General features: G+C 38.2%; 1 protein-coding gene and 2 pseudogenes across 2 annotated transcripts; all 3 read left to right on the top strand.

Annotated features, from left to right (window-relative positions):
* Window positions 1-2431: 2431 nt before the first annotated feature.
* Window positions 2432-5514, top strand: LOC149145402 (vacuolar cation/proton exchanger 1a-like). 2 transcript variants are annotated; one of them, XM_089449483.1, is made up of 5 exons: window positions 2432-2567; window positions 3020-4555; window positions 4791-4887; window positions 4987-5072; window positions 5224-5514. In XM_089449483.1, the coding sequence occupies exons 2-5, from the start codon at window positions 4469-4471 to the stop codon at window positions 5227-5229; spliced, it is 276 nt and encodes a 91-aa protein (XP_089305609.1). In that variant the 5' UTR covers window positions 2432-2567; window positions 3020-4468; the 3' UTR covers window positions 5230-5514. Both variants share the same exon structure in this region; 1 of them encodes a protein (XP_089305609.1).
* A 9114-nt stretch (window positions 5515-14628) lies between these two features.
* On the top strand, window positions 14629-15096 carry LOC149145401 (putative clathrin assembly protein At2g25430 pseudogene; annotated as a pseudogene).
* A 2770-nt stretch (window positions 15097-17866) lies between these two features.
* LOC149145400 (putative clathrin assembly protein At2g25430 pseudogene) lies at window positions 17867-18334 on the top strand (annotated as a pseudogene).
* The last annotated feature ends 4233 nt before the right edge of the window (window positions 18335-22567 follow it).

Below are 22567 nucleotides of genomic sequence, written 5' to 3'. Positions count from 1 at the left end.
TACCTCTCAATATTCTAGGTAACTTGTCCATCATGTATGAGAGAAACAACTGGGAATGTGTTAACTACTATCGAATTATATCATCACAAGATCTGCATGAGATAATTGAAAAGTCGGTTCAACGTGCATCTCCCAGTGAGCTAGCCCATTTTCAGTCTGGATATGGCAGCCATTTGGATCAATTGCAAAGTTTGTTCCATGTTCAGTGCAAATACAACGTATTGACCCTGCAATGTTACAGTTTCATCAGTCAAATTCGAAAGCCTAGGTCTGATCTGAATGATTTTTTAGTTCAGAAGATTGCTTCCCAACTTTGTGTGTGTTTATCATTGACTGTGGAGAAAGATTTTGGAATGGCGAGTGAAAATAGGATGACATACAAAATATTAGATCTTCTTCTCTTCTTCATCTTCCTCGTGCTACTTCTTCAGATGAAATGGCAAGAAGCAACGTATGCCACTTCAAATAGAATAGTGTTGGGCACCTCTTTGACGGATAGAGAAACTAGGATTTCTAAGAACGGTAGCTTTGAGTTGGCTTTCTTGTCCAACGCAGTAAGTATAGGGAATTCCTATCTATTTCTATATAGCATTATTAGTTGGTGAAATGAAAAATGAAAGGTAACTTGGTATATCCTAGCAATGTTAGTTGTCTTCATTCATCAATGGATCGAGGAAAAACTCCAGTTGATCGAGCCAATGAACCAGAAGCAAATAGGCAAGCATTCACACCACTGAAATATTTATTATTTGTTATCAAGTCGGACCACCTGTAATCGACCTTTCAACCCCGATCTATGTAAGAATAACTAGTCCAATCCAAGAACCAAGAAGAGTGCATCTCAACCATCGATAAGAACCCAACATTCACTGGGATTAACACCATGGGAACAATTCACATTTGAGTCTCACGTTAAAGCTACAGATATATCAGTGACTTTAAAAGAAGTTGGTTTCCATGGTCAAAATGGAGGAAAATATGAAGTTCAATAACTTCAAATGATTATTGTTAACTCAAAAAAATGTGACAGTCAGCAAGAAAGGGGAAGAGTCCTATAGTGCATCTCTTGAGAAAACTAATAACAAAATCACTTACATACTATGGGAAAGTGTACATGCTAAAGAAAAAAGTACGTTTGTTGCAGATGTTTTAGAGTTGCAGGTTGTGGACATGAAAAGATGCATCAAGGAAGGCCAAGAAAGAGACAAAGTTGAATTAGATGATGTCCATGAAAGTTCATCAGAAACTGAAAAAGGTGAGACACAGATACAGATTCAACTTCAGGATCTATTTCAAAGGATGCCGAAGTGGAGAGGCGTGAACAACTACAAAGGAAAATGAGAGAAGAACAAATGGTTGTAGAGGTGGAAACTGTTGAAGTTGTTAAAGGTACAATAAAAGAATGAGAGGAAGTTGTGAAGAGATTCAAAAGAGAGAAAGATAGATTAGAGAATATACTGGCTGACGATGAAGAACAAAAAGCTAGAGAGGTTAGTTATATTCAATTATCTTCTATTGATCATTAGTCAATTTTCTTTGTTTTCATAGTTGAAGCTAAGTTAATTAAGGATTTTTAGTAGTTTGCAGTGGCGCATCAAATTGGTTACAATATCAAAGTGTCTTTTATGTGAATTTTATTTGAATCAAGTTGTTTTCATGTTCATGCTACCATGTTCACTGACTAGGTTGGATTAAAAATAGCTTTTAAGATTTATGTTGTTTTTATTAACATGTTTTATGGTTTGATTTTACTTCTACACATAGCAACTTAATAATGAATATTTAAATTCCATATTTTTTCAATATATACTCGTTGTTATAGCTATGAATCCTAATATTTTCTTATATAAAAATGTTGTCTATCTAGAAATCTCGTTTCACATTTCATTTTCACTATTGTTTTTAACCCAGAGGAACTTGGTAGCGCACGTGGCATGGGGCTACCAATAAACCTCTGGGCTTTATGCCTTGTCCTCATTTCTATGAATCTGGTCATAACAGGGGGCATTTAAAGCTTGGATTTCTTAGTTACCACAAACTCAAATTATTTTGATCAGCAATTGAGCTTCCCCGTGGGACTCACATTGCATTTGCATTATTATTTAGGAACACAAATATGATTTTATGAACTTTGTGTTGCTATGATAATATCCTTATTTTTACGCCGTAAGGCGTTCCCCTCTGAAATCAACCTCCCCAATTACCTTTCTGTCATAATCTTGACCATTAGATGCGTTGTTAGACGATTAAATGTTTTTCCACCGTTAGATGCTATCAACGCAATTAAATTGATTCAGTGGCTCCACTGGGTTTCCAACAAATTTGTCGCGGTAGTGGATCCAAGCATTTTTCATTGGTAAGATGGATGGATTTTGTGCTCTGTAGGTCGGCCGTCTCCGTCCATGGCTTTTAAAATGTTCAATCAAAGCTCTTCCTCTACGACAATATAATGTGGATTCATATTTGAAGAAGAGGATTTTCTCAATGGTTTATAGCTTTGCTGGAGATTGGCGAGAGGAGGATTCGAACCGGCGTCAAAGGATCCATTTATATCGGCCGCTGTCCAGGTATTTTTGAGAGATTCTGTAAAGTTTTTGAAAGTCAGGTGGCCTGATTTATGTTTTGGAGGAAAATTTTGCTCAAATCTTAGATCCGGCGATTCGATCTTCATTTTCGAGATGGAAGCTGTACTCTTGTATTTATAGATGTGCGATGTATAGGATTATTTAGTGAAATTTTATCTTTTTTATTGGAGATCCGTGTTCTGCTTTTTGATAATGGATTTTGTTGCATTTTTAAAATCTTGCAGAGATTTTGTTTGCTTTAATTTCAAGCGAGGATATTGTCATCTTTCTCATATGTTTTGGATATCTTCTCAGATTTAGCTGTTATTTGGGTTACGTAGGTTTGGATTTTTTTGAAATTTTTTAATTGATATACCTAATTGAGCTGAAACCCCAGCTATGGAGGATATTCGCCGGTAATTTGTGGCCTTTGACATCGGCTGCTTTTATAACAGGGTTTAATCCGTGTCTTTGAGGTCCCCGGCATCGCTTCTCGTGGAGAGATTTGGCTGGTGGTGTTCCAGGGCGGTGAAATCGGCAAGTTTGCCGTTAGCCATACATTTTGTCATTATTTGGGGAATTTAGACCGTGAAAAGTGCAGTAGGGAGATTAGGTCCCGTTGGTAGAAATTTGGTTTTTTCAGAGCTTGAATTGCCTTTTTTGAGATCAAACCTTTGTTAAGGTTAATTGTGTTTTTTGAGATTTGCGAATGGCTCCAAGTAAGGTAAGGAAATCTCTCGGTGCTGTGAAGGACCAGACGAGTATTAGTATAGCAAAGGTTGCAAGCAACAATGCGCCGGATCTGGATGTTGCCATTGTAAAGGCAACAAGTCATGATGAAGTACCTATAGATGAAAAATATGTGTATGAAATTTTGCACCTCACCTCTTATTTCAGGGGTTATGTTAGTGCTTGTGTCCACAGTCTGTCCAAGAGGATCAGCAAAACACACAATTGGATAGTGGCAATGAAGGCGCTGATGCTCATTCATAGGCTATTTCAGGACGGTGATCCAAGTTTTGAGCGGGAAGTTCTTCAGGGAATGAGGCGTGGTGCACGCCTGCTCAATTTGTCTGATTTTAGAGATGATTCACACTCAAATGCTTGGGACTATTCCGCATTTGTACGCACATATGCCCTGTATCTCGATGAAAGATCAGTTGATTTGTCAAAATGAACTCGTGTTGTTGCTCATTTCTACACTGCTGTAGTGAGTGCCATGGTTGCTATATGATGTGAACTTACCGATTATGATAGACTTGCAACCATCTATGCTGCAAAAATGAAGTATATTCTTCATTTCTGAAAACATGTACAGCCTAGATAACTACCACCATGGTCTACATAGAAGGACAAGCTGCTTATTTGGAAGAAATCAACCCTTAATTATAGCAACGCCTTCAATCTGGATAAATTAGGTAGTGCACTTTCAAGAAATCATAAGTAGTATATTGAACACCTAAAACGCCAAGAACCTGGACTGGTGGTCTGCCGAGTAATCCAACTGCTTTATTGTTGGTAGACTTCTTGTATTAAATCACAAGGTGGAACTCCTACAAATAAGCTTTGCACTGCAGATGGACTTGCTGTTAAAGTTTGAACTGAGGGTTCAGGAGCTGGAAAAGTCTGTGATCTGTATGCAAGATTGTTTCGTTTCCAGCAAAATAGCATTGCAGAAGAGGAAGGGATTTGCGATTGAGATACACACCTGATAGCAGAATTGTGGGGTACCCACTCCAAATGATGATGATTACCCACTCTACGGTTGACCCATTTTTCTTGTTTCAGCACTGCAAATTTCTCATTCACTCAGTCATATCTCAATCGTGAAAGAAATGGCAAAGATGAATAATGAAGGAAAAGGTCCTATATAAGATTCAAATTTAATTTGAGATGCATGGATTATGGGAAAACCCATGGACTTGGATTTTCATATCCTGGAGACTGTTGCTCTATTTGCCACTGTACTAATAACAGCATGTATCTTACAGGTTTGAACTTTGGACTCTGGCCCCCTATTGCAATGTTATGATATCCAGAAACTTATTTCATTCATCATTTGTCGTAGGTGATAATAGACAAATCTAGACTCATTAGATTCATCATAACCCCCTGATTTGTAAAGAATCCAAAGGTTAAGATAGCTGTATCTTTATTTTTTGTTATAGCATTTAAATACATGTCCACTCTGCTTTTATTTGTATCATGTAATTGATTTTTGTACAGGATGGAACTTCAAACTACATGAAGGGTTTAATGTTGCTGCTTTGTTACTTTGTCATTGGATCGTGCTTCTTTCTGTTGCAAACACCGCTCACAAAGGGTAGGGATTTGGTTTGAGGTATTATCAATATCTTAATCAAATGATTTGCAATATGGGTTTCTTCATTTCTAATACATTTATTTAATACATTGTGTTCAGGACATCGTCATCACCATCATGCTGTAAACACTCCAATCCTGGATAAAAGAGTTGTGACAAAAACAAATCCCATGCCTGCTAAACAGGCAAGTTCTACCAATTAAAATATGTCCTTATCACTTCGAAACCCACTGCTCATTTAAATAAATAGATAATTGCCTAATATGAAATAGAAATCTCATTTCGTCTGTGACATTGAAATTTTTCGCTAATATTATGCAAATGTGCGTTTCACAGTTCTAGAAACGGATAAGGAGACAGGAAATTGGCGTATGGTTCTGGCAAATGGGCATAGTTTTCATACGTGTGGAATGAGAAATCCTCTCCTTCACACTGAGTATTTCAATAAAGCAATCCGAAGTATTCTTTTTATTAAAAAACCGCTGTTGCAAGATTTATAGTTTGTTCTTTGTACAGTCATGGCTCCACAGAACTTTGTAGTTTGTTCTTTGTACCGTCATGGCTCCGACAAACCCATGATGTTCACCTTTTTCGGGAAAAATAAAGATGCTGGCATATTGTTCGTTCTGTTGTTTCTGTTAGGGATCAAAACAACGCCTCATGTCTCAAAAGTGTTTGTCCGTTTGTCAATCAATTATATATATATAAATGAAAGAGGAAAGGCCTCAAAACTATTCAGGATGAGCCCCAACCATAACTTTTATAAATTTTGAAATGCAATTTATATACCGTACTTGAACTTATCCCCATTTCAAATTCCATGGATGGGAAAACTACCTGGTAACTAAACCTACCCATTGAAAATATACATTGGTGTTTAATGTCAATGATAACAATTAAACCCTTATTCGCAAACCAATGTTAATGTGAATAGTCCGACTCGGGTTTCGGTCATCCCACCACACAATATTAGTGCTAACAGTCCAATTTTCATTACAAATTAACGTTATCAACGAATAAAAAATTGGAAAATCCTATTTCCACCACTATAGGATCATTAATGCGTTCTTACATGCGCGGGAGATAGACGTTTATAACTAGATAATAAAAATAAAAACGGCGCGTTACCCCTGCGCGTGTTATAAAAGTCTATCTCCCGCGCATGTAAGAGCGCATTAATGATCCTATAGTGGTGGAAATAGGATTTTCCTAAAAAATTCATGGCCAGTATTAATGCTAACAGTCCAATTTTCATTCCAAATTAAAGTTATCAACGAATCAAAAGTTCATGGCCAGATTTATGGTAGATGGAAATTATAAATGCAATGAGGAAGCCGTATTTAATGATAATGATTATCAATAAATTAAATGCGATCGATATTTGTTTAAAAGTATTTAATTATTAATTTACATGTTTATTTTATTTTATAAGAATAATGTGATATTTTACCGGGAATTATGACAAATGTAGTGAACTATTATTGATTTATTGTATGGCGGTTATTATTTATTTATTTTTACGTCGTAAGGCGTTCCCCTCTGAAATCAACCTCCCCAATTGCCTTTTTGTCATAATCTTGACCATTAGATGCGTTGTTAGACGATTAAATGTTTTTCCACCGTTAGATGCTATCAAGGCAATTAAATCGGTTCAGTGGCTCCACTAGGTGCATCTAACCCTGAGACTGTTCATTACCTGTAACAACTCGGTTCTCGGTTCGGTGGCTCCGCTGGGTGCATCTAACCCTAAGCCTTTTCATTAACAGAAATAACTCAGTTGTTCGATGCCAAGCTCTGTGAAAAAGATCTGCAAAACCCTAACTCATCTAGGGTGTTCGATGCCATGCTCTGTGAAAACGCTCTGCAAAACCCTAACTCAGCTAGGGTTGCCTCTTGGGTGGCAGTTATTGCCTCTTGGCCACGACGTTGCAGTGAACCGGTCTATGTGTCTTGCCTATCCACTGCTACTGCCAACTACTGCTACCGAATACCATCCAGAATCCAGTTTCACAGGGTGCAAGTAAGCTTAATTTTTGTTGATGGGTTAGCCGTCTTGTACCGATTTACACATTAGGTATCTGAACATTCTTTTGTTTTCTTGTTTTCTTTAATCTGGTAATTCTCTGTTTCTTTTCCTGCCTGCAGGTCCTGGGGTTGTTCTGCAATTCAAGAACTTCCAGCACCGAGGAAAGCACTTCCCATTTCTTCTTTTTCAAATACCTGTCTCTGGAACACCGTCGAGTTGGGTTGCAAACTCACAAGCCCTGCCGATGACAGGGCCTATGCAATCTGCCCATGCTTCAGGGGCATCTTCAAGTAGGAGCTCACCGTCAATCTCAGACTATGAAATAATGCAGAAGAGGATTCCAAAAATCATCAAATTTTATTTTGCATTCCAAAATCCATGAATTTCTAGCAAATTTGTCGCGGTAGTGGATCCAAGCATTTTTCATTGGTAAGATGGATGGATTTTGTGCTCTGTAGGTCGGCCGTCTCCGTCCATGGCTTTTAAAATGTTCAATCAAAGTTCTTCCTCTACGACAATATAATGTGGATTCATATTTGAAGAAGAGGATTTTCTCAATGGTTTATAGCTTTTCTGGAGATTGGCGAGAGGAGGATTCGAACCAGCGTCAAAGGATCCATTTATATCAGCCGCTGTCCAGGTATTTTTGAGAGATTCTGTAAAGTTTTTGAAAGTCAGGTGGCTTGATTTATGTTTTGGAGGAAAATTTTGCTCAAATCTTAGATCCGGCGATTCGATCTTCATTTCAAGATGGAAGTTGTACTCTTGTATTTATAGATGTGCGATGTATAGGATTATTTAGTGAAATTTTATCTTTTTTATTGGAGATCCGTGTTCTGCTTTTTGATAATGGATTTTGTTGCATTTTTAAAATCTTGCAGAGATTTTGTTTGCTTTAATTTCAAGCGAGGATATTGTCATCTTTCTCATATGTTTTGGATATCTTCTCTGATTTAGCTGTTATTTGGGTTACGTAGGTTTGGATTTTTTTGAAATTTTGCAATTGATATACCTAATTGAGCTGAAACCCCAGCTGTGGAGGATATTCGCCGGTAATTTGTGGCCTTTGACGTCGGCTACTTTTATAACAGGGTTTAATCCGTGTCTTTGAGGTCCCCGGCATCGCTTCTCGTGGAGAGATTTGGCTGGTGGTGTTCCAGGGCGGTGAAATCGGCAAGTTTGCCGTTAGCCATACATTTTGTCATTATTTGGGGAATTTAGACCGTGAAAAGTGCAGTAGGGAGATTAGGTCCCGTTGGTAGAAATTTGGTTTTTTCAGAGCTTGAATTGCCTTTTTTGAGATCAAACCTTTGTTAAGGTTAATTGTGCTTTTTGAGATTTGCGAATGGCTCCAAGTAAGCTAAGGAAAGCTCTCGGTGCTGTGAAGGACCAGACGAGTATTAGTATAGCAAAGGTTGCAAGCAACAATGCGCCGGATCTAGATGTTGCCATTGTAAAGGCAACAAGTCATGATGAAGTACCTATAGATGAAAAATATGTGTATGAAATTTTGCACCTCACCTCTTATTCCAGGGGTTATGTTAGTGCTTGTGTCCACAGTCTGTCCAAGAGGATCAACAAAACACACAATTGGATAGTGGCAATGAAGGCGCTGATGCTCATTCATAGGCTATTTCAGGACGGTGATCCAAGTTTTGAGCGGGAAGTTCTTTAGGGAATGAGGCGTGGTGCACGCCTGCTCAATCTGTCTGATTTTATAGATGATTCACACTCAAATGCTTGGGACTATTCCGCATTTGTACGCACATATGCCCTGTATCTCGATGAAAGATCAGTTGATTTGTCAAAATGAACTCGTGTTGTTGCTCATTTCTACACTGTTGTAGTGAGTGCCATGGTTGCTATAAAATGTGAACTTACCGATTATGATAGACTTGCAACCATCTATGCTGCAAAAATGAAGTATATTCTTCATTTATGAAAACATGTACAGCCTACAGAACTACCACCATGGTCTACATAGAAGGACAAGCTGCTTATTTGGCAGAAATCAACCCTTAATTATAGCAACGCCTTCAATCTGGATAAATTAGGTAGTGCACTTTCAAGAAATCATAAGTAGCATATTGAACACCTAAAACGCCAAGAACCTGGACTGGTGGTCTACCGAGAAATCCAACTGCTTTATTGTTGGTAGACTTCTTGTATTAAATCACAAGGTGGAACTCCTACAAATAAGCTTTGCACTGCAGATGGACTTGCTGTTAAAGTTTGAACTGAGGGTTCAGGAGCTAGAAAAGTCTGTGATCTGTATGCAAGATTGTTTCGTTTCTAGCAAAATAGCATTGCAGAAGAGGAAGGGATTTGCGATTGAGATACACACCTGATAGCAGAATTGTGGGGTACCCACTCCAAATGATGATGATTACCAACTCTATGGTTGACCCATTTTTCTTGTTTCAGCACTGCAAATTTCTCATTCACTCAGTCATATCTCAATCGTGAAAGAAATGGCAAAGATGAATAATGAAGGAAAAGGTCCTATATAAGATTCAAATTTAATTTGAGATGCATGGAATCTGGTAATTCTCTGTTTCTTTTCCTGCCTGCAGGTCTTGGGGTTGTTTTGCAATTCAAGGACTTCCAGCACCGAGGAAAGCGTTTCCCATTTCTTCTTTTTCAAATACCTGTCTCTGGAACGCCGCCGAGTTGGGTTGCAAACTCACAAGCCCTGCCGATGACAGGGCCTATGCAATCTGCCCATGCTTCAGGGGCATCTTCAAGTAGGAGCTCACCGTCAATCTCAGACTATGAAATAATGCAGAAGAGGATTCCAAAAATCATCAAATTTTATTTTGCATTCCAAAATCCATCAAATTCCAACAAATTTGTCGCGGTAGTAGATCCAAGCATTTTTCATTGGTAAGATGGATGGATTTTGTGCTCTGTAGGTCGGCCGTCTCCGTCCATGGCTTTTAAAATGTTCAATCAAAGTTCTTCCTCTACGACAATATAATGTGGATTCATATTTGAAGAAGAGGATTTTCTCAATGGTTTAACTGAGGGTTCAGGAGCTGGAAAAGTCTGTGATCTGTATGCAAGATTGTTTCGTTTCCAGCGAAATAGCATTGCAGAAGAGGAAGGGATTTGCGATTGAGATACACACCTGATAGCAGAATTGTGGGGTACCCACTCCAAATGATGATGATTACCCACTCTATGGTTGACCCATTTTTCCTGTTTTAGCACTGCAAATTTCTCATTCACTCAGTCATATCTCAATCGTGAAAGAAATGGCAAAGATGAATAATGAAGGAAAAGGTCCTATATAAGATTCAAATTTAATTTGAGATGCATGGAATCTGGTAATTCTCTGTTTCTTTTCCTGCCTACAGGTCCTGGGGTTGTTCTGCAATTCAAGGACTTCCAGCACCGAGGAAAGCACTTCCCATTTCTTCTTTTTCAAATACCTGTCTCTGGAACGCCGCCGAGTTGGGTTGCAAACTCACAAGCCCTGCCGATGACAGGGCCTATGCAATCTGCCCATGCTTCAAGGGCATCTTCAAGTAGGAGCTCACCGTCAATCTCAGACTATGAAATAATGCAGAAGAGGATTCCAAAAATCATCAAATTTTATTTTGCATTCCAAAATCCATCAAATTCTAGCAAATTTGTCGTGGTAGTAGATCCAAGCATTTTTCATTGGTAAGATGGATGGATTTTGTGCTCTACAGGTCGGCCGTCTCCGTCCATGGCTTTGTGCTCTACAGGTCGGCCGTCTTCGTCCATGGCTTTGTGCTCTACAGGTGATTACCCACTCTATGGTTGACCCATTTTTCTTGTTTCAGCACTGCAAATTTCTCATTCACTCAGTCATATCTCAATCGTGAAAGAAATGACAAAGATGAATAATGAAGGAAAAGGTCCTATATAAGATTCAAATTTAATTTGAGATGCATGGATTATGGGAAAACCCATGGACTTGGATTTTCATATCCTGGAGACTGTTGCTCTATTTGCCACTGTACTAATAACAACATGTATCTTACAGGTTTGAACTTTGGACTCTGGCCCCCTATTGCAATGTTATGATATCCAGAAACTTATTTCATTGATCATTTGTCGTAGGTGATAATAGACAAATCTAGACTCATTAGATTCATCATAACCCCCTGATTTGTAAAGAATCCAAAGGTTAAGATAGCTGTATGTTTATTTTTTGGTATAGCATTTAAATACATGTCCACTCTGCTTTTATTTGTATCATGTAATTGATTTTTGTACAGGATTGAACTTCAAACTACATGAAGGGTTTAGTGCTGCTGCTCTGTTACTTTGTCATTGGATCGTGCTTCTTTCTGTTGCAAACACCGCTCACAAAGGGTAGGGATTTGGTTTGAGGTATTATCAATATCTTAATCAAATGATTTGCAATATGGGTTTCTTCATTTCTAATACATTTATTTAATACATTGTGTGCAGGACATCGTCATCACCATCATGCTGTAAACACTCCAATCCTAGATAAAAGAGTTGTGACAAAAACAAATCCCATGCCTGCTAAACAGGCAAGTTCTACCAATTAAAATATGTCCTTATCACTTCGAAACCCACTGCTCATTTAAATAAATAGATAATTGCCTAATATGAAATAGAAATCTCATTTCGTCTGTGACATTGAAATTTTTCGCTAATATTATGCAAATGTGCGTTTCACAGTTCTAGAAACGGATAAGGAGACAGGAAATTGGCGTATGGTTCTGGCAAATGGGCATAGTTTTCATACGTGTGGAATGAGAAATCCTCTCCTTCACACTGAGTATTTCAATAAAGCAATCTGAAGTATTCTTTTTATTAAAAAACCGTTGTTGCAAGATTTATTGTTTGTTCTTTGTACAGTCATGGCTCCACAGAACTTTGTAGTTTGTTCTTTGTACCGTCATGGCTCCGACAAACCCATGATGTTCACCTTTTTCGGGAAAAATAAAGATGCTGGCATATTGTTCGTTCTGTTGTTTCTGTTAGGGATCAAAACAACGCCTCATGTCTCAAAAGTGTTTGTCCGTTTGTCAATCAATTATATATATATAAATGAAAGAGGAAAGGCCTCAAAACTATTCAGGATGAGCCCCAACCATAACTTTTATAAATTTTGAAATGCAATTTATATACCGTACTTGAACTTATCCCCATTTCAAATTCCATGGATGGGAAAACTACCTGGTAACTAAACCTACCCATTGAAAATATACATTGGTGTTGAATGTCAATGATAACAATTAAACCCTTATTCGCAAACCAATGTTAATGTGAATAGTCCGACTCGGGTTTCGGTCCTCCCACCACACAATATTAGTGCTAACAGTCCAATTTTCATTACAAATTAACGTTATCAACGAATAAAAAATTGGAAAATCCTATTTCCACCACTATAGGATCATTAATGCGTTCTTACATGCGCAGGAGATAGACGTTTATAACTAGATAATAAAAATAAAAACGGCGCGTTACCCCTGCGCGTGTTATAAAAGTCTATCTCCCGCGCATGTAAGAGCACATTAATGATCCTATAGTGGTGGAAATAGGATTTTCCTAAAAAATTCATGGCCAGTATTAATGCTAACAGTCCAATTTTCATTCCAAATTAAAGTTATCAACGAATCAAAAGTTCATGGCCAGATTTATGGTAGATGGAAATTATAAATGCAATGAGGAAGCCGTATTTAATGATAATGATTATCAATAAATTAAATGCGATCGATATTTGTTTAAAAGTATTTAATTATTAATTTACATGTTTATTTTATTTTATAAGAATAATGTGATATTTTACCAGGAATTATGACAAATGTAGTGAACTATTATTGATTTATTGTATGGCGGTTATTATTTATTTATTTTTACGCCGTAAGGCATTCCCCTCTGAAATCAACCTCCCCAATTGGCTTTTTGTCATAATCTTGACCATTAGATGCGTTGTTAGACGATTAAATGTTTTTCCACCGTTAGATGCTATCAAGGCAATTAAATCGGTTCAGTGGCTCCACTAGGTGCATCTAACCCTGAGACTGTTCATTACCTGTAACAACTCGGTTCTCGGTTCGGTGGCTCCGCTGGGTGCATCTAACCCTAAGCCTTTTCATTAACAGAAATAACTCAGTTGTTCGATGCCAAGCTCTGTGAAAAAGCTCTGCAAAACCCTAACTCATCTAGGGTGTTCGATGCCATGCTCTGTGAAAACGCTCTGCAAAACCCTAACTCAGCTAGGGTTGCCTCTTGGGTGGCAGTTATTGCCTCTTGGCCACGACGTTGCAGTGAACCGGTCTATGTGTCTTGCCTATCCACTACTACTGCCAACTACTGCTACCGAATACCATCCAGAATCCAGTTTCACAGGGTGCAAGTAAGCTTAATTTTTGTTGATGGGTTAGCCGTCTTGTAGCGATTTACACATTAGGTATATGAACATTCTTTTGTTTTCTTGTTTTCTTTAATCTGGTAATTCTCTGTTTCTTTTCCTGCCTGCAGGTCCTGGGGTTGTTCTGCAATTCAAGAACTTCCAGCACCGAGGAAAGCACTTCCCATTTCTTCTTTTTCAAATACCTGTCTCTGGAACACCGCCGAGTTGGGTTGCAAACTCACAAGCCCTGCCGATGACAGGGCCTATGCAATCTGCCCATGCTTCAGGGGCATCTTCAAGTAGGATCTCACCGTCAATCTCAAACTATGAAATAATGCAGAAGAGGATTCCAAAAATCATCAAATTTTATTTTGCATTCCAAAATCCATCAATTTCCAGCAAATTTGTCGCAGTAGTGGATCCAAGCATTTTTCATTGGTAAGATGGATGGATTTTGTGCTCTGTAGGTCGGTCGTCTCCGTCCATGGCTTTTAAAATGTTCAATCAAAGTTCTTCCTCTACGACAATATAATGTGGATTCATATTTGAAGAAGAGGATTTTCTCAATGGTTTATAGCTTTGCTGGAGATTGGCGAGAGGAGGATTCGAACCGGCGTCAAAGGATCCATTTATATCGGCCGCTGTCCAGGTATTTTTGAGAGATTCTGTAAAGTTTTTGAAAGTCAGGTGGCCTGATTTATGTTTTGGAGGAAAATTTTGCTCAAATCTTAGATCCGGCGATTCGATCTTCATTTCAAGATGGAAGCTGTACTGTTGTATTTATAGATGTGCGATGTATAGGATTATTTAGTGAAATTTTATCTTTTTTATTGGAGATCCGTGTTCTGCTTTTTGATAATGGATTTTGTTGCATTTTTAAAATCTTGCAGAGATTTTGTTTGCTTTAATTTCAAGCGAGGATATTGTCATCTTTCTCATATGTTTTGGATATCTTCCTTGATTTAGCTGTTATTTGGGTTACGTAGGTTTGGATTTTTTTGAAATTTTGCAATTGATATACCTAATTGAGCTGAAACCCCAGCTGTGGAGGATATTCGCCGGTAATTTGTGGCCTTTGACGTTGGCTACTTTTATAACAGGGTTTAATCCGTGTCTTTGAGGTCCCCGGCATTGCTTCTCGTGGAGAGATTTGGCTGGTGTTGTTCCAGGGCGGTGAAATCGGAAAGTTTGCCGTTAGCCATACATTTTGTCATTATTTGGGGAATTTAGACCGTGAAAAGTGCAGTAGGGAGATTAGGTCCCGTTGGTAGAAATTTGGTTTTTTCAGAGCTTGAATTGCCTTTTTTGAGATCAAACCTTTGTTAAGGTTAATTGTGCTTTTTGAGATTTGCGAATGGCTCCAAGTAAGCTAAGGAAAGCTCTCGGTGCTGTGAAGGACCAGACGAGTATTAGTATAGCAAAGGTTGCAAGCAACAATGCGCTGGATCTAGATGTTGCCATTGTAAAGGCAACAAGTCATGATGAAGTACCTATAGATGAAAAATATGTGTATGAAATTTTGCACCTCACCTCTTATTCCAGGGGTTATGTTAGTGCTTGTGTCCACAGTCTGTCCAAGAGGATCAACAAAACACACAATTGGATAGTGGCAATGAAGGCGCTGATGCTCATTCATAGGCTATTTCAGGACGGTGATCCAAGTTTTGAGCGGGAAGTTCTTCAGGGAATGAGGCGTGGTGCATGCCTGCTCAATCTGTCTGATTTTATAGATGATTCACACTCAAATGCTTGGGACTATTCCGCATTTGTACGCACATATGCCCTGTATCTCGATGAAAGATCAGTTGATTTGTCAAAATGAACTCGTGTTGTTGCTCATTTCTACACTGCTGTAGTGAGTGCCATGGTTGCTATATGATGTGAACTTACCGATTATGATAGACTTGCAACCATCTATGCTGCAAAAATGAAGTATATTCTTCATTTATGAAAACATGTACAGCCTACATAACTACCACCATGGTCTACATAGAAGGACAAGTTGCTTATTTGGCAGAAATCAACCCTTAATTATAGCAACGCCTTCAATCTGGATAAATTAGGTAGTGCACTTTCAAGAAATCATAAGTAGCATATTGAACACCTAAAACGCCAAGAACCTGGACTGGTGGTCTGCCGAGAAATCCAACTGCTTTATTGTTGGTAGACTTCTTGTATTAAATCACAAGGTGGAACTCCTACAAATAAGCTTTGCACTGCAGATGGACTTGCTGTTAAAGTTTGAACTGAGGGTTCAGGAGCTAGAAAAGTCTGTGATCTGTATGCAAGATTGTTTCGTTTCTAGCAAAATAGCATTGCAGAAGAGGAAGGGATTTGCGATTGAGATACACACCTGATAGCAGAATTGTGGGGTACCCACTCCAAATGATGATGATTACCAACTCTATGGTTGACCCATTTTTCTTGTTTCAGCACTGCAAATTTCTCATTCACTCAGTCATGTCTCAATCGTGAAAGAAATGGCAAAGATGAATAATGAAGGAACAGGTCCTATATAAGATTCAAATTTAATTTGAGATGCATGGAATCTGGTAATTCTCTGTTTCTTTTCCTGCCTGCAGGTCTTGGGGTTGTTTTGCAATTCAAGGACTTCCAGCACCGAGGAAAGCGTTTCCCATTTCTTCTTTTTCAAATACCTGTCTCTTGAACGCCGCCGAGTTGGGTTGCAAACTCACAAGCCCTGCCGATGACAGGGCCTATGCAATCTGCCCATGCTTCAGGGGCATCTTCAAGTAGGAGCTCACCGTCAATCTCAGACTATGAAATAATGCAGAAGAGCATTCCAAAAATCATCAAATTTTATTTTGCATTCCAAAATCCATCAAATTCCAGCAAATTTGTCGCGGTAGTAGATCCACGCATTTTTCATTGGTAAGATGGATGGATTTTGTGCTCTGTAGGTCGGCCGTCTCCGTCCATGGCTTTTAAAATGTTCAATCAAAGTTCTTCCTCTACGACAATATAATGTGGATTCATATTTGAAGAAGAGGATTTTCTCAATGGTTTAACTGAGGGTTCAGGAGCTGGAAAAGTCCTTGATCTGTATGCAAGATTGTTTCGTTTCCAGCGAAATAGCATTGCAGAAGAGGAAGGGATTTGCGATTGAGATACACACCTGATAGCAGAATTGTGGGGTACCCACTCCAAATGATGATGATTACCCACTCTATGGTTGACCCATTTTTCCTGTTTCAGCACTGCAAATTTCTCATTCACTCAGTCATATCTCAATCGTGAAAGAAATGGGAAAGATGAATAATGAAGGAAAAGGTCCTATATAAGATTCAAATTTAATTTGAGATGCATGGAATCTGGTAATTCTCTGTTTCTTTTCCTGCCTGCAGGTCCTGGGGTTGTTCTGCAATTCAAGGACTTCCAGCACCGAGGAAAGCACTTCCCATTTCTTCTTTTTCAAATACCTATCTCTGGAACGCCGCCGAGTTGGGTTGCAAACTCACAAGCCCTGCCGATGACAGGGCCTATGCAATCTGCCCATGCTTCAAGGGCATCTTCAAGTAGGAGCTCACCGTCAATCTCAGACTATGAAATAATGCAGAAGAGGATTCCAAAAATCATCAAATTTTATTTTGCATTCCAAAATCCATCAAATTCCAGCAAATTTGTCGCGGTAGTGGATCCAAGCATTTTTCATTGGTAAGATGGATGGATTTTGTGCTCTACAGGTCGGCCGTCTCCGTCCATGGCTTTTAAAATGTTCAATCAAAGTTCTTCCTCTACGACAATATAACATGGATTCATATTTGAAGAAGAGGATTTTCTCAATGGTTTATAGCTTTGCTGGAGATTGGCGAGAGGAGGATTCGAACCGGCGTCAAAGGATCCATTTATATCGGCCGCTGTCCAGGTATTTTTGAGAGATTCTGTAAAGTTTTTGAAAGACAGGTGGCTTGATTTATGTTTTGGAGGAAAATTTTGCTCAAATCTTAGATCTGGCGATTCGATCTTCATTTTCGAGATGGAAGCTGTACTCTTGTATTTATAGATGTGCGATGTATAGGATTATTTAGTGAAATTTTATCATTTTTATTGGAGATCCGTGTTCTGCTTTTTGATAATGGATTTTGTTGCATTTTTTAAATCTTGCAGAGATTTTGTTTGCTTTAATTTCAAGCGAGGATATTGTCATCTTTCTCATATGTTTTGGATATCTTCTCTCATTTAGCTGTTATTTGGGTTACGTAGGTTTGGATTTTTTTGAAATTTTGCAATTGATATACCTAATTGAGCTGAAACCCCAGCTGTGGAGGATATTTGCCGGTAATTTGTGGCCTTTGACGTCGGCTGCTTTTATAACAGGGTTTAATCCGTGTCTTTGAGGTCCCCGGCATCACTTCTCGTGGAGAGATTTGGCTGGTGGTGTTCCAGGGCGGTGAAATCGGCAAGTTTGCCATTAGCCATACATTTTGTCATTATTTGGGGAATTTAGACCGTGAAAAGTGCAGTAGGGAGATTAGGTCCCGTTGGTAGAAATTTGGTTTTTTTAGAGCTTGAATTGCCTTTTTTGAGATCAAACCTTTGTTAAGGTTAATTGTGATTTTTGAGATTTGTGAATGGCTCCAGGTAAGCTAAGGAAAGCTCTTAGTGCTGTGAAGGACCAGACGAGTATTAGTATAGCAAAGGTTGCAAGCAACAATGCGCCGGATCTGGATGCTGCCATTGTAATGGCAACAAGTCATGATGAAGTACCTATAGATGAAAAATATGTGTATGAAATTTTTCACCTCACCTCTTATTCCAGGGGTTATGTTAGTGCTTGTGTCCACAGTCTGTCCAAGAGGATCAGCAAAACGCACAATTGGATAGTGGCAATGAAGGCGCTGATGCTCATTCATAGGCTATTTCAGGACGGTGATCCAAGTTTTGAGCGGGAAGTTCTTCAGGGAATGAGGCGTGGTGCACGCCTGCTCAATCTGTCTGATTTTAGAGATGATTCACACTCAAATGCTTGGGACTATTCCGCATTTGTACGCACATATGCCCTGTATCTCGATGAAAGATCAGTTGATTTGTCAAAATGAACTCGTGTTGTTGCTCATTTCTACACTGTTGTAGTGAGTGCCATGGTTGCTATATGATGTGAACTTACCGATTATGATAGACTTGCAACCATCTATGCTGCAAAAATGAAGTATATCCTTCATTTCTGAAAACATGTACAGCCTAGATAACTACCACCATGGTCTACATAGAAGGACAAGCTGCTTATTTGGCAGAAATCAACCCTTAATTATAGCAACGCCTTCAATCTGGATAAATTTAGTAGTGCACTTTCAAGAAATCATAAGTAGCATATTGAACACCTAAAACGCCAAGAACCTGGACTGGTGGTCTGCCGAGAAATCCAACTGCTTTATTGTTGGTAGACTTCTTGTATTAAATCACAAGGTGGAACTCCTACAAATACGCTTTGCACTGCAGATGGACTTGCTGTTAAAGTTTGAACTGAGGGTTCAGGAGCTGGAAAAGTCTGTGATCTGTATGCAAGATTGTTTCGTTTCTAGCAAAATAGCATTGCAGAAGAGGAAGGGATTTGTGATTGAGATACACACCTGATAGAAGAATTGTGAGGTACCCATTGCAAACCATGATGATTACCCACTCTATGGTTGACCCATTTTTCTTGTTTCAGCACTACAAATTTCTCATTCACTCAGTCATATCTCAATCGTGAAAGAAATGGCAAAGATGAATAATGAAGGAAAAGGTCCTATATAAGATTCAAATTTAATTTGAGATGCATGGAATTAGTTTGCATAAGGGAAGAGAAATGGTAGAGAAGAACAGAGCAAACCCTAAAAAAAAATAAAAAAATCAGAGCAAAGAGTAATGACTAACCCAAGCCAGGAAAAAATATAGTTGACAGAAAAAGAATGTCCAAAGAAGAGTGCAAAATAAGTCTACAATACCAGTTACCATGTGACGGAGAACACTGATATTAAAGAATTAAAAATTCCATTGACCATATGGACAACTTTGCTTCACCATATTTTTAGAGTTGTTTGCAACAGGTGATGATCAAGATCTATTATCCTCCTCTATCGCATAAAAACACACATACTCTGACATCCATGTAAACACACCAAAAACTCAAAAGGGAGTAGTTGCGTTGTTTTCCAACCTGTGGCTACTCGCCCGTTTCCTCTTTTTCAAATACCTGTCTCTGGAACATCGCCGAGTTGGGTTGCAGACTCACAAGCCCCACTGATGACAGGTCCTATGCAATCTTCCCATGCTTCAAGGGCATCTTCCAGAGGTATTGAAAATTGATTCTTATCTATGTTATGTCGTTTTCTAGACTAACTATCTGAGAGCATTACAGTATGCAAGAAAAATTGTGACATTGTATTCTTTAGTTCAGGATTCTAGTAATTTATTTCAGGATTGTAGTAAAACATGTGGTTCTAATGAATTTTTTTGTCACTTCGTTCTGTTCCCAGATACTATCCCTTTGATAGAGGATAGTTTTTGTCCTTGGAAAACCTTTACAGTTTGCTAGCTGTTGTATGTATATCTACTGTTCAAGTAATAGTATGCAGTTTTTATTATATATTTATATATTTGCTTTATCATTGTTCCAACTACGGGCATTAACTTAACATTTGTTTGTCATGATGTGGTGATTTGTTAGAGTAGAATTTGGAAAGGATACAACTCTGTGCCACATTATCTTTTGTTGACACATTCTTTTTCCATCTCTGCGGCCTTTGTATGACAGATCAATTGATTTGTCAAAATGAACTTGTGTTGTTGCTCATTTCTATACTGCTGTAGTGAGTGCCATGGTTTCTATATGATGTGAACTTACCGAGTATGATAGACTTGCAACCATCTATGCTGCAAAAATGAAGTATATTCTTCTCATGAAAGAAATGGCAAAGATGAATAATGAAGGAAAAGGTCCTATATGAGATTCAAATTTAATTTGAGATGCATGGAATTACTTTGCATAAAGGAAGAGAAATGGCAAAGAAGAACAGAGCAAACCCTCAAAAAAATAAAAAAAATCAGAGCAAAGAGAAATGGCTAACCCAAGCCAGGGAAAAATATAGTAGACAGAAAAGAATGTCCAAAGCAGAGCGTGAAATAAGCCTACAATACCAGTTACCATGTGACAAAGAACGTTGATATTAAAAATTCCATTGACCATATTGACAACTTTGCTTCACCATATTTTTAGAGTTGTGATGATCAAGATCTAGTATCCTCCTCAATCGCATAAAAGCACACATTGACATCCATGTGAACACACCAAAAACTCAAAAGGGAGTAGCTGCGTTGTTTTCCAACCTGTGGCTACTCACCCATTTCCTCTTTTTCAAATACCTGTCAATCAAACAGCGATCTGCCAAAAGGTTGAGATAAACCCCTCCCAGTGCGGATGGGTTGTAGCTAAGTTGATGGCGATCTTTTCTTGCCAACAACCCTTCTCCCACCCACAATGGAATCACATGGTTGGCATGAATAATTTGGTGTTCTGCAAATGTTGCAGCCATGCATAGAAAGAATAATTGCAAATGAATAGTCTCCTTACCTAGTGCATCGTAACTCAAGCTTAGACAAGCATCGAGGCTATGGTCATTTCGCAGTCTCTGAGCGGTCCATTTCCACTGTAGTGGATCAATACACCCTGCCTTTGTCCTCCCTACAACTTTTAGTGCCTGGGGAAGCTCACAGTTAATTCATGGGATAAATCTATGCTTTATCTATGCTTTATCTTCTTTTCAATGACCATTTAAATTTATGCCTTGCGGCGTTTCCTTTGCAACATCTGATGCAAATGCTAGTTACATGTATCACATCACTATGAGCACCACTCCATCTCATATAGACTCTTAAACTAGTCATTATGGTTCAAACTATTAGGTAAACTCATAAGAAGTAAAAAATATCCAAATGATCCTGTTGTCCAAACTCAAGTGATTTCCAAGTATAATAGAGATACAATAATTAACTGCACAGAACTAGAGGACCAAAGCTTTGAATAAGGAAAATTCAGACCAGACTGGGGTAAGAACTGCTCATCCACTTTTACCTGAGGTGGTTATTTTGGCAAAAGATAGTTGATACCTTTCTTCCTAGAATGGAGGGTCAAAGTACACACTGACATAAAAATCTGAGAGAGAAGTAGGAATCATGATTTTATTGACCTTTTGTCTTTGAGTGGGGCATAAATGCCCTCAACTAGAATAATCATTCTTAATTACCCATTTTTTCCTATATATTGTTTATAAATATATTAAAAAATGATTACTATGATACCAACTTGAAAGACATAATATCTTTTGTTGTATCCTTTTATAGTCTCAAATTCATAGTTGCTGTACATAGTTTATGCATTCCAATGAAAAATAGATAAGGAAACTGCATTTGAGTTTTTGATAAATCTTTATGTTTTGATCCACTCTCATGGATCATCATTAGAAGAACAGAATTGACCACATTTTTCTAATGATATCAATACTTCATATATATATATATATATATATGGAAAATTTTGGGCAATTTTGTTTTTTGAAGAATTTTGCAGTAATTAAAGCATCAGTTTTCCATGCTTCATGAATCTGGTACCATCATCCCTCTTAATATTGCTTGATATTGCTTTGATTCAATTCAATCTCCAAAGCTTCCCTCACTATTCTTTTTGAGTAGTTATCAACTTTAGCAATAAGCTCAGCACCATCGATAAAATGAGATGGATTATGTCATTAGATTGTTTAGTTAAGGAAAATCTTTCAACTTTTTCATAAATGTTAATTTTTCTGCAAACTTAGCACCTAAGAATCCATTGACCTAGAAGATTATAGATCTACTAAATGAACACACAACTAGGTTATTAACATTAAATTAGTGGAAGAAAAAACATAACCAATCTCACAAAAAATGACAAATTGTGCCCCTAGAAATAGCCAGAAGAACTTCCTCTTTTGCAGCTCTTTGACCACAAGGGTCTAATTGAAAAACACATAGTTCCTTTAAATTTTTGTAGGCTGAGGCAACCAATTCAAGCCCTTCAAATTCAAGATAATCCAATATTTGCAAGTTTTTACAATAATAAGTCCATTATGCACATTGCTCATCTTAGAGTTAGTCAGAGAGGGAGAATACTTGATTGATGCCAACCTTGTAAATGAACAATCTTGCTTCCTCATTGGTTGGACTCTCCACCACTAGTTGAAGAAGTACAAGTGCCTTGAATCGAAGATGATATATTAACATGAGTTATTGATACTTGAACATAATTGCCATGGATC

This window comes from Pinus tabuliformis, chromosome X (assembly GCF_031772625.1).
Source record: "Pinus tabuliformis cultivar Carrire ecotype Pingquan chromosome X, CPIR1, whole genome shotgun sequence".
Taxonomy (NCBI): Eukaryota; Viridiplantae; Streptophyta; class Pinopsida; order Pinales; family Pinaceae; genus Pinus; species Pinus tabuliformis.
The sequence above is the reverse complement of the archived record's forward strand: the minus strand, read 5'-3'. Positions and strand labels throughout refer to the sequence as shown.

What these genes read in the sequence shown, in the direction of transcription:
- LOC149145402 (XM_089449483.1), top strand. Translation starts at nt 4,469, where the DNA reads ATGGGAAAACCCATGGACTTGGATTTTCATATCCTGGAGACTGTTGCT. An exon ending in TAACAGCATGTATCTTACAG is followed by an intron (nt 4,556 to 4,790) that starts GTTTGAACTTTG and finishes ATTTTTGTACAG; the next exon opens with GATGGAACTTCAAACTACAT. An exon ending in GCAAACACCGCTCACAAAGG is followed by an intron (nt 4,888 to 4,986) that starts GTAGGGATTTGG and finishes CATTGTGTTCAG; the next exon opens with GACATCGTCATCACCATCAT.